This window comes from Acinonyx jubatus, chromosome D1 (assembly GCF_027475565.1).
Source record: "Acinonyx jubatus isolate Ajub_Pintada_27869175 chromosome D1, VMU_Ajub_asm_v1.0, whole genome shotgun sequence".
Lineage (NCBI taxonomy): Eukaryota > Metazoa > Chordata > Mammalia > Carnivora > Felidae > Acinonyx > Acinonyx jubatus.
Genome location: NC_069390.1, coordinates 16876197 through 16889314, shown reverse-complemented (window position 1 = coordinate 16889314; position 13118 = coordinate 16876197). Strand labels below are relative to the sequence as shown.

At 36.9% G+C, this 13118-nt stretch overlaps 1 protein-coding gene across 22 annotated transcripts in view; it reads right to left on the bottom strand.

The window, feature by feature from the left end:
- Positions 1–13118, bottom strand: part of PHF21A (PHD finger protein 21A) — a 191782-nt gene that overhangs the window by 138680 nt on the left and 39984 nt on the right. For 14 of the 22 annotated variants that reach the window (XM_053203252.1, XM_027072797.2, XM_027072793.2 and 11 more), the window contains 2 exons: positions 12735–12767; positions 10370–10456 (listed from right to left, as the gene is read on the bottom strand). In XM_053203252.1, coding sequence (XP_053059227.1) covers positions 10370–10456; positions 12735–12767 — 120 coding nt within the window. The remainder of the gene's footprint in view (positions 1–10369; positions 10457–12734; positions 12768–13118) is intronic. The other 8 variants (XM_027072798.2, XM_027072808.2, XM_027072805.2 and 5 more) reach the window with 1 other exon arrangement.

The window sequence follows — 13118 nt, the reverse complement described above, 5'->3', positions numbered from 1 at the left end:
ATTGAATACTCTTAAAACACTCAGGTAGGAAACTATTGAGAATATTTTTTCTCAAAGACAGGAAGTTGAACTATTTGAATGGGAAATCTTTTAATGGTAAAATGCATTAGCCATTACAGGCCATCACACTAGGCCATCACATCACAGGCCACCTTACTAGACTACTAGCTTCCTGAAAGCATAATGATTTAATACATTCCAAAACAACTGCTACGTATCTACCACGCTAGCCTTGAGGGGTACAAATATGAGCAGGACACATTCTCTCTCCTCAAGGAGCTTACAAATAATTACAACACAGTGCACTGGGTACAAATAAGAGAGGTGGACACAAACGCCGTGAGTACACAGAAGAGGAGTATCTGGCTTTGCCTGGAGAGTGGCAAGAAGTCAAGGAAAACTTTCTAGAGGATCTTTGCTTACACTGGGTCTTCAAAGGATAAGGAATTTACCAGGTAAAGGGGAAAGAGAATTCCGGCTGTAGAGAATAGCATACGTAAAGGCGTAGAGAACTGAGTAAGCCCAGTAAATATAGGTGACACCCGGAATTTCTGGAGTATATAAAGCAGGAAAGGATACAAGAGAATCAATCAAGAATGAGCTGCTAAAGGCATCACCGCTAATGAGCTTGAACATCTTATAGGTGATAGCCAATCACAGAGAAGTAACACTGCAAGATTTTTTTTTTTTTAAATCTTAATTCCAGGGTAGTTAACATAGTGTTACATTAGTTTCAGGTATACAATACAGTGATTCAACAGTTCCATATATTACTCAGTGCTCATCAAAGGGGACTCTTAATCCCCTTTACCTATTTCACCCATTACTCTACCCACCTCACGTATGATAACCATCTGTTCTCTATAGTTAAGAGTCTGTTTAGGGGCGCCTGGGTGGCTCGGTCGGTTGAGTGTCCGACTTCGGCTCAGGTCATGATCTCACGGTCTGTGAGTTCGAGCCCCGCGTTGGGCTCTGTGCCGACAGCTCAGAGCCTGGAGCCTGTTTCAGATTCTGTGTCTCCCTCTCTCTCTGCCCCTCCCCTGTTCATGCTCTCTCTCTGTCTCAAAAATAAATAAACGTTAAAAAAAAAATTTTTTTTTAAATAAAAAAAAGAGTCTGTTTATTGGTTGGTCTTGTTTTGTTGTTTTTTTTTTCCTTTGTCTCGTTTCTTAAATTCCACATATGAGTAAAATCATATGGTATTTGCCTTTCTCTGACTGGCTTATTTCACTTAGCATTATACTCTCTAGGTCCATCCATGTTGTTGCAAATGCCAAGATTTTGTTCTTTTTTATGGCTGAGTAACATCCCACTGTATGCTGAAACCACATCTTTATCCATTCATGTATCAACCACATATTTATCCGTTCACCTATCGGTGGACACTTGGGCTGCTTCCATGATTTGGCTACTGTAAATAATGCTGTAGTAAACACAGGGGTGCATATATCTTTGAATTATTGTTTTCATATTTTGGGGTAAATAGTAGTGAGATTACTGGATCATAGGGTCATCCTATTTTTAATTTTTTAAGGAACCTCGATACGGTCTTCCACAGTGGCTGCACCACTTCGCATTCCCACCAACCGTGCACCAGGGTTCTTTTTTCTCCACAACCTCACCAACATTTGTAGTTTCTTGAGTTTTTGATTTTAGACATTTTGACAGATGGGAGGTGCTATCTCACTGTGGTTTTGATTTGCTTTTCCCTGATGAGTGATGTTGAGCATCTTCTCATGTGTCTGTTGGTCACCTGGATGTCTTCTTTGGAGAAATGTCTGTTCGTGTCTTCTGTCCATTTTCTAATTGGATTATTTGTTTTTTTGGTGCTGAGTTTTATAAGTTGTTTATGTGTTTCAGATACTAACCTTTATCGGATATGTTATTTGCAAGATTTTCAATCTTTGTACCCTCCGTGGACCTGGTACCATGCTTTTCGCTATAGAAAAGTCACAATGAATGTGTGCAGAATAAACAGAAGAGTCAGAATCTTAGAATGATAGAGATTCTAAGATTTTGTTTGAAAAAAACAAACAAACAAAAAAAACACAGATCCTAGGGAGAAGGGAATAAATTGAAAGGAATAGAATATTTAAAAGCACAAATTAATTTCCTAATATAGAATAATGAAGTCAGAATTATGCTGACAAAGGCTGTTAAATAAGCATTTGTTGTGCACAACATCCTACCAGTCAAAAGTTAGCTTAATATTCTTCAAAGAGTCAAAGTAAAGAGTCCCTAAATACAGGGTTTGGGAAAAGTTCCACAAGCTTGGACTTTGACCAGACTTTCACTGCTTGAGGCAAATGCTCTTTGATAATTAAGAAATGAGCAAAGAAGGGGGAAAATACAATAGATTCTAGTAGTTTAGTGTCAAGTTTAATGTAACATCTGATGACAAGCATTAAGAATTTCAAATTTATTTATTTGTAGATGTTTATTTTATCTTTGAGAGAGAGTGAGCTAGAGGAGGGGAGGGGCAGAGAGAGAGAGTGAGACAGAGGATCTGAAGTGGACTCTGAGCTACCAGCAGAGAGCCCCATGCAATGCGGGGCTTGAACTCACAAAAGGTGAGATCATGACCTGAGCTGAAGTTGGAGGCTTAAACCGACTGAGCCACCCAGGCACCCCTCAAATTGAATTTAAAAAGTCATTCCAGGGGCACCTGGGTGCCTCAGTCAGTTAAGCGTCTGACTTCGGCTCAGGTCACGATCTCACGGTTTGTGGGTTTGAGCCCTGTGTTGGGCTCTGTGCTGACAGCTCAGAACCTGGAGCCTGCTTTGAATTCTGCCTCTCTCTCTCTCTCTCTCTCTCTCTCTCTCTCTCTCTGCCCCTCCCCCACTCACACTCTGTCTCTGTCTCTCAAAAATGAATAAACATTTAAAAAAAATTGTTTTGAGTCATTCTAGGGGCACCTGGGTGGCTCAGTCAGTTGTGTATCTGACTCTTGATTTCAGCTTAAGTCACAATCTTGTGGTTTGTGATATCAAGCCCCACACTGGGCTCCACACTGACAGCACAGAGATTTTCCCTCTTGGGAAAATCCCTCTGCTTGGGATTTTCCCTCTTCCTCTGCCTCTGCCCCTACCCTGCTCATGTGCTGTCTTTCTCAAAATAAATAAATAAACTTAAAAAAAAAAAGTCATTCCATTTGCCAGCATCAAAAATAAATGATTAAACGAACTGAGAAGATTGCCCTAACCTACTAAGAGAAGCAGACTGCTGCATTTGGTAGAAATCACCAACTTACTTATTTCCTCCATCACACTGAGGTAAAATGTTCTATAATAACATGGCACGCATTATTAAAATATGAATAACTTCATCAAGCTTCTCTATCTTAAAGAGATAATCATATCTTGATTAGTTAGGTACAATCCTGGCAACAGTGACAACTGTACTCCAAGATGAAGGTTTAAAAAACAACAGGGAGAAGAAGCTGATGTCCTATGTACACAAGAGGCAGGAAACTCAACAAACAACTGGACCAATGGTTTCCCATAAATAATTGTGCAGGAGGGATGAACTTGACTAAACCCTAGGGAACTCCTAAGCTTTGGACAAAGATGAGGTCAGATTCCCATCATAATTCAAGGATCTCTACTCTAAGAAAATAACAACTCTAGATTTTAATGTGATATGCCACTAGTTTGATTATGAATGAGAACAGGTAACATTCTACGGTCACTGGCATCAGAGGCTGGAGGTAGTCATGTATCAGGTTACCATTATTAGACAACAAGAACCAATTTACCTACTTGACTCCAAGGCAATGACACGTAAAGGCAATGTAACTATTGTGCGTAACGTCCTTTTTGAAAAAACATTTGATAAGGGTCCACAGAGTACTTTAAGAATATAATTAACTCAATAAAACTAAACAAAGAATACCTACAGTGATCTGGATTCTAGTCTTGAATCAGATACTGATTAATTATATATATAATCATAGCTAAGTCACAGTCCATGCCTCAGTTTATGTATTACACTGATGTGCTTACTCCTGACTGTATTAAATGTTCTAAGTCCTTAAAAAAAAGTAGTACCTGAAAACAAAAGGAGTACTTGACATATAAGGGTAAAGGTGTTCCATATGAGATGAAGTTAACCACCATGACTAAAGCTAACAATTTCCATTTAAACAGAACTTACCTCCAAAAACATTCAGTACATTCAAAAGATATACATGTTCATTAATTCCTAAAAGGCACTATCCAAGCATTCCATAAATAAGGAAGGAGACATATTAAATTACTAACGCAAAATCTATCAAAATAGTCTGTTACAGAATCAGGAATAGAATCAAACTCCCAGTTTCACCTCCCCCCCCCCCACAGTCCATTGTTCAAATCACCTACTTAGCTTAAATTATGTTGTTCTATGCATCAGAAACATAATTAGTTATGACAGGAACAGAAACTTCTCTCCCAAAGGCTTCAGAATCCATTTTAGTAAAACATGTTCAAATTTAAAATGAGAATGGTTTCATAAATGGCAACTATTTATTAAACTCAGGAAAGTATTTCATCTTGTATTAGGTTAAGCAATCTGTATGGAATAGAGACTATAATTTTTAAACACAGAAGCAGAAAAACAATCCAGTAGCAAAGACCAAAGACTATAAAGGTGTCTACCTCTTTAAAAAGGAACAAGAAAAATAGGAGAAAGGGTAAAAGAAAAATAAATCCTAAAACTACAATGTTTGTAAGGAATACTATGGAATACCTATACCACGGACAAATGGCTTGAAAAACACACCTCCAGAGAAGTATCAGATACCTATTACTCCATCCTCCTAGCAATATGTTTTCTCCCCCTACAGGGTATCTCCTGGGAAAAATGAGGTACTCTCATATATGCTGTTAATCTGACACAACATTTTTTGGAGGCTATCTGGAAATAAGTAGTAAAAGTCTGTTGTTTTTAAATATACTAAACTTCTTTTATACTAACTTTGACCAACTACGGTAGATGGATTATTGTTCTCAATTCTTTATATTCGTACAAAATTATACATCCACACCCTCTGTCATGAAGCTTTCCAGGACTTGGCCACATGATTTGTTTTGGCTAATGAGATGTCAACAGTCTTGAGGCCAGGAGAGGCTTAAAATGTATTTTGGTAGTTTGGCCTGCTTCTTGTATTCGGTGATAAACCATGAAATGGGATGCTCCAGGTGGCTGCCACCCCTTTGTGGTAGGCCTCAGAATGAACACATATAGAACAGATCTAACCCAACCTGCAGCCTGGAGGGAGGGCCAGCCAACCCACAAACTGAAGTAGATGTGTCCAGCCACGCTCAGCCTAGATCAGGGATACCCCATGTGATATACAGACCCAGTGTGTTGTAAGCCACTCAAAAAAACACTGGTTTGTTATGCAGAACTATTACAGCAATAGCTGACAAATACACCCAGTAACCTCACACCTAAGAATTTATCCTAAAAGCAGTCAGAGAGAAACAGATTCACACACAAGTGTGTCAATCACAGCAATATTTACAATAGCAAAAAACCTGGAAACATCCTATCATCAAATATTAGAGGAGTAACTACATTATAATCTAGCTAGACCACTAAATATTTGAACCCATAAAAATAATGTTAAAAAAACACTCAAAAATGTAAAATGCTCATAAAACTTTCAGTTTAAAAGGCATAAAAAGCAAGACTATTTTTTTTTTTGAGAAAGAGAGAGGGGCAGAGGAAGAGGGAGAGAGAGAATCTTAAGCAGGCTCCCACAAATTCTGCTTAAGATTCTCTCTCTCCCTCTTCCTCTGTCCCTCTCCCCCACTGACATGCTCTCTCAAAAAAAAGTTTTTTTAAATAAAAAATTAAAATTAAAAAATTATCTAAAAATAGAGAAAAAGATAAAGTGGATAAAATAATTCACTGAAGAAATACAAATGCTTTTCTGTACTAAATATTATTTTATGCTAAATATTATACAAAATACTATACTCAGAATAAAGAAGTAAATAAGACAAACATGTTCCCTAAAACGGTTTCTTTTTTTTTTTAATTATTTTTAAGTTTATTTACTTATTGAGAGAGAGAGAGAGCGCGCGCACGAGCAGAGGAGGGGCAGAGAGAGAGAGGAGAGAGTGAGAATCCCAAGCAGGCTCTGAGCTGACAGCAGTGAGCCCAATGCAAGGCTTGAACTCACGTGAGATCATGACCTGAGCCGAAGTTGGACACTTAACCAACTGAGGCACCCAGGCGCCCCTGTTCCTTAAAACGTCTCGAAACTAACAGTCTATTGAAGAAGATCTATATTAAAAAAAAATTATTATACATGTGTAGTTACAAATGGTGATAAGCTACTGTGACAGAAATATTGTTTCTTTCCCCCGTCTTACTCAGTACCAGAGTCCCTGAATTTTATCTGCCTATGGCCGCCTGGAATAGACCACGCTTTCCAGCCTTCCTTGCTCCTAGCAGGGCCCGCATGACTAAGCTCTGACCAATGGGATCTAATTGGAAGTGGTATATACAACTTCCAGTAAGCATCCTTAAAAATAAAGGGCTTGCTTTTTGTTGTTTTTCCCCCTTCTCACCAGATGGAGCTGGTATTTTGGACTATGATGTGGAAGCTTCACGCTGAGAGTGGCAGAGCAACAGAATAGGAGGAGCCTGGGTTCCCTGACACTGTGGAACCACTATCATCGGTCCTCGTACACCTACAGGGCTTTTACATAAGAGAGAAAGAAAATTCTACCTTGTTTAAGCCATTTTCATTTTTAGTTTTCAGTCATTCACAGCTGAACCTAATCCTAACTGGCACAGCTATGAAAGAAAAATGAAGGGTTCAATAAGAGATTATAATAGAAACAGTTGATTTTGACAGGAGGAAGGCGTCTAAGGGACAGGTCCTCTGAAGCAGTAACATTTAAGCTGTGACCTAACGCTCGGCCAGGAGAGCACCAGGTGAAGAGAGGTTGGGTAACAAACTGTTCAAGGCAGGGGAAATCAAAGACGCAACTTCTATGACTTAAGCCTGAGTCACCACAGGGACAAGCAACAAATTTGGGGATGTTAAGACTGCTTCTGCAGTGAAACAGAATAAAAGCAGAGTAAGGAGTAAAGGAGCTAGATGGAGGGACTCCAATATCAGAACCTCTATTCTGACAAGCAAAAGACCGACCGCACGTCGTGCCAAACTGAGGAGGGAGGGGTGCCGAATGAGAATGACCTCTGTTAAAGAAATTAATAGTTGCTTCCACACTTCAGTATTACTAGTGTTTGAAATAGCTGGATTCTCTGATTAGAGTGGTTCATATAACATGAGGAGAATGTCAGTAGGTATTTAAATGCTAACTCTCCCTGAAACAGACAAAAGTTTGGTGTTAAAATTTTTTAAAATAATGTTTCTTGTCTATGTCTGGTTATAAAAAGAAAACATATTCATTGTGGAGAATAAAGCAAATATACTAAGACTATAAAGAAAAAATAAACTACCCATAAATTCATCACCTCCCAACGTTTCATGACACTGTTTTCCAGGTATTTACATGCCTCCATACATATATATACATACAACACACTAAAAAACAGGACTGTAATGCACAGGAAGCTGATGTGTTTTTCACTTGCTTTATCACGAGCACTCTCTGGATCATTAACATCTTCTTGAAACCATGACTTTTAATGGTTCCATAACATATAATTTGTTTAGCCAATCAAGTCAGGAGATTTCCTGAGTTAAAACTGTCAACCGCAAATTAAAGCCCTGCGGGTCAAGGGGCTGACTTCAAAATCTGCAATGGAGAGTTTATTCAGAAATCTCAAGTTGCAGTTTGAAAACAATGGAACTTTCTCACCAAGAACTCAATGAAGTTCACTGAGTTTTAGTCATGAGAGATGGTCACTAAAAAGCATATTTTCCCAAATGGAGCATAACATTTCACAATTAGTCTTGAGGAGGAAACTGAAAAATTACCAAAGATTGAGGTAGCAATAACAAATAAGAACAAGTAAGTGCCCACCGTAAGAATTAATGACTATCTGCAATGGTTTGTTTTTTTTTAATACAGAAAAAAAAAAAAGAATGTATGCGTCTATTTCTTGTGTAAATTAAGTTTTCTAGTGGATATAGAAAAAAATGACTGCAGAGAAGTGCATGCAGATAAAAAAATAAGAACAAATAATGACAAAGGATTAATAGTAGTTAATTCTGGAATATAGCACTCTTTGAACTTTGCTATATTTAGCATTTCTCTCACAACCAAAAAAAATTAATATTAAATTAAAATAGTTGTTATGTGAGTAAGGTAATTCAGATTTTAGTTATTAAAGTAAAAGGCAAATCAGTGTTTTGCCAGAGGCTTAAGTAGATCTTTTAAGAAGGAAAAGAAAAATGCTAGGCATTCAACATCAGGCATCTGCTGTAAAATAAAACTATTTTAAACCAATTATCAATGTTTTGTGTCGGAAATAAGTCTGAAGAAGGACCAGCTTTTGAACTTTATTGCTGTGCTTCCTTCAAGAACTAGCTTACCTAAAAATGTTATGTTTTCTGTTCTATCAAAAAGGTTGTTTTAAGAGTTAAGCAAATTTTTAACAATTGCCAAGATTGCATTTTAGCTTCTGACTCTGTTCTCTTTACTTTTATACCTAAGATTTTCCTGATGCCAGGCCCATTTTTTAAAATTCTAATTTCTAAAACTCAAACTTCGTTCAGATGACAGAGTCTGCCACTTGATGAAACGTCTTACTGAACATAAACATAAATGGTTGCAATTTTCTATTAAGTGAGGCCCCTAGTATGAAAAAGAAATTAAAGAATAAAAAGATACAAAAATAAACCAAATCTTTACATCAATTCTGACAAACAATAATTTCAAATAAATACAATTTTTCAATTGCCCCATTTTCCCCAAATGTAGCCTTAGGTTGTCTTAACTTTGTGACAACATCCCCCACTCCCTACTCCACTAATCAGTTCTCACCTTCTTTCCCTGCTGGAACACGTGCATTTTTCAGCAAAAGTGAGTCATTCATTGGCATCTTGTCAAACTAACCCTGAAACTATAAGGCGGCTCAGTGCTAACAGAATTCCAAAGCTAGAACACTTTCACTAACACACATCATTTTGACTTTAGAGAAGTGAATCGCTTTCAGAGCCAAATACATACTAACGAACTCTGTTTATATTTTTTCCTTACAAATTGTTCTCTACCATGCTACCTCCTCCCAATTTTAGCTTGGCAATTCCCTAATCTAAAATACCTCCTGTCTCTGGAGAAGACAAGATGGGGAAACGCAGAAGCAGAAGAACAGGAGTGGGGAGAAAAAAAGCCATCGTTCACGCAGCCTGGATAAAGATTCTATTCTGAACCATTAGTGACTCGTATCTGTTCCACATAGTTCTCAAAATTTCTTTCGCCCCTTAGAACACACAATACAAACGCAATCAGAAATCTCCAAGAGTAAATTACTCTTATTACTATTATTTCACGAAATAAAAGTTTAAAAAAACCACACAAAAATCAATTATTGAGAACTATGCAGTCAAAAATCTTCAGTAACACGTCACTAGCAGGAGCAGGAACTATCGATTGCAAATCACCTCATCCTTTTGGTTCACACACAGTCACCTACTCCAAGACAGAAAACTGCTCCTTTTCACCAGAGGGAGGGTGGTGGAGAAGGAATAAGAACACAAACGCTTTGTCGGAACACCACAGACGTTTACTCAGAGCTCTATCAATTGTCACGCTCCACCTGGTGGCAGGAGCTGCCTGAATTGGTGAAGGAGAGGTCATCACACAAGAAATCCCAAAGAACACTTTCCAGATGTCCTGGGGAAAAAAAGCAAGATGCTCTTCTCTTGCTTTTTATATAAATAAATCTAACAAGGTTCCGCCGAAGTTTTTTTTTACATGATAGGTCACTATCTAATAAAGAAGAATATAAAGGTATGATGATAATGAGAATAGGAGACCTACAGTTAGAGTAATTTATTTACAACCATTTTCTCCACAGTAAGTTAAATGGCATTTCAAGCCTTTAAAACGGGTTAACAAGACACATCCAGTCACTACAAGATTCTCTATCACATACTCCCACTAACTTTCTTTACCTCTTTCCCCTATGGGTAAGCTATAGAGTTTAATTCACACAGTTAACAGCAGCCTGCACATTGCTTTTAGATATTTGCCAGTAACATATACCCATGGGATACTCTAGACACTGATTTCAACCAAAAATAAAAATAGATAAACAGAGCTCAAACAAAATTAAAACTGAGTCTGGCTGCCCACACTTATTTTCACACATGAGGAAAAATAGGAGTTCTCCTAGAAGCCTCGAGCAGACATAGCTTTAGAACACAATGTTAAAAATATGCCCCCCCTCCTTTTGCCCCTACCTGTTTCTCACTCAAAGCTGTGATTTTGGCTTGGAGTTCATGAAGCTGTTTCTTTAAATCAGCATTCTGATTGGAAAGAAAAAATATCTGTGAGAAAGATATTTCATTTGTTAACAGAATAGCAGCAAGAAGACTTATGCACACTGTATTACAAATGAAGAAGCAATCTTAAGCATTTAGCCAATCAACTTTGCCATGCATTAAACTGCAGTCATACCACCACCGAAATCCTAATGGACAAATCCTAAACGTAGCTCCTAGCACTGGAACAGGGGCAGTTTCTTTGCAATTGTTTCAAACTACAAGAAGTTTTATACTTTAGCATCTTGCACAGTAATAGTACTCCTTTCTATTGAAATATTGTTATTCTTTATAGAAAGTATCAGTTGACAAAAAACCTAAAGCTTCGCTAATCAGACAAAAGCAGGAAAATGGAAGTTGTAAGTATGCATACACCGCATGCTTAACGGTATTATCAATAAAGATAAGAGTTTTTCCTCCACTTGCCCTCTCTCTTATTTCATAGAGCACATTTGTTATTTTAGCCTAGGTTTGAAAAGCTGTCAGTGCTGCACCTGCCTTAACACTACATCATTCAAATTAACACGCTGACTACAAGGGTATTCTCAGTTCTAAAATTCTAGGAATCAAAAAGGAATACTATTTTAGATGAGATACACACTGCACATGCTTGCTTTCTATTCAAGTGGGGGAAAAAATCCAAAATTAAAATTTTCAAATGCTTAATGTAGAAGGACAGCCTACTAACAGACTAAATATCACTCCAATAAAAGACTAATTTTTCTTCATTGTTTTGTACGCTTTCTTTCAATTCACCCCTGCTTGGTCTTCTGCCAGGGTCAGGGCATACATCCTCCCCCCCCTTATGTTTACTCTATGTTGTCCTTTTTATAAGTGTATTTGATATAAAGCTTCTCTAACGAGATCACTCATAAGACTGTTCAACAACTTTCTGCCCCCTCAGATTCTCTGAGTTAAGACTGCTCTGTTACAGGACCACCAGCTATATCAGAAATGCTTAATATTTTCTAATAATATTTCAGTTGCTGACAATGTAAGTTACCATATTAAATATAAAAGAGACTATTTATCTAAGGTCTACTGCCTCTTGATTCTCTACATCTAATTTAAATTTTTATATACTTTAAAAAATAAATAAAGATGGAAAAGCTTCTCAAAGAAGTTGGACTGTCAAACAGGAGTTAAGTATGGGCTATCAACGCTAGCTCTCAAAGCCAATGGATTATGTTAAAACACGACAGGCCACCGGCTGCTAAATTTTTGTAGAAATGGATATATTTCCCACTTCCAAAAATCAATCTGTTTCAGTACCATTCTTCAACCAAAAACTTATTTTCTTAATTTTACAATAAGGCATGTATAGTATGTTTAACAAGTTAAAAATATCTACATATATATATAGATATATTTACATATATATATAATGGATCTAAGTGCTCTGTAAACAGATTATGGGTAAACAAATCCTGAGGGTCTGATACTCTCCAAACTTAAGACCCACTAACAACGGCTGCAAAGGAGACACTTCCTGAACAATAAATATAATCATCAAAGACAAGATAACTTTTTTATTTTAAAGTAGGCTTCACACCCAGCACGGAGCCCAACATGGGGCTTGAACTCTTGACCCTGAGATCAAGACCTGAGCTGAGATCAAGACCTAAGGAGAGATCAAGAGTTGGGTGCTTAACCAACTGAGCCACTCGGGCACCCTAAAGACCAGATAACATTTGAGGAAGATTTCTCTTCAGGGACAGAGAATAAAATGCCTAAGTCAAAAACTCCTATGAGAATTTAGAAAGAAGGTAAGATCTGCTGGATTGTTACATAAGGTACTTTTAAAACCCTCTTTAAGGGCTCTTTCAAAGATAAAAAATTTTTTTAAGATTTTTAAAAATTATTCTGAACTTATTTAGCCATAGACCCTAACTATGACAAGATGAGAATGGTTCTGGACCATATACAATAATTCGGAGACTACAGAAAGCCTCATAAACTCTGAATCTAAATAAGTATGCTTATGGAAATAGAATTTAAGCTACATGAAGAGTATTAACTCTCAATTTTTCTCCCAAATACTCAAAGCAATTAATATAAAGTGATGATGAAACAAAGATGAAATGATAATAGCTACACTATAATAGAATGACTAGATTTTTCTCAACCCTTATGACATGAAAACCAATATGCTAAAAATAATTGCTGTCAGAGATGAGATAGTTTTTAAAACTTAAGTGCTGGTCTGTATTTTAGTATGTTATGGTTACTTTATTTTAAATTATTTTAATTTAAAAATTAAAAAAAAATAAAAGTAGTATTTTACCTGTGGATCCTGCTTCATTTGAGCAACCAGTTTCTGGTGATAAAGAGAGAAAAAGAGCCATTAGTCTTCCATATTAACCCACTATGGCTAATCAGACTTGGCCCCCAAAATCTAAAGTTTTAAGTCCACACAAAAAAATGAAAAACATGCAATCAGAATAGACCAAAAGCGTCTATGATCCATATAAAAGGTTAATGAGACACTCTTCCTCGTATATATAATATTAATATATTATGTTATATTAACATATTATATTGCTATATATTAATAACATATTAATATATTATATTATATTATACATATATAAAACTACCACTTTGAAATGAAAACCTCCTGCTTTTAACAAAACTGGAGATGTAGTGGGGGATGGGGGCTTTAAAAAAG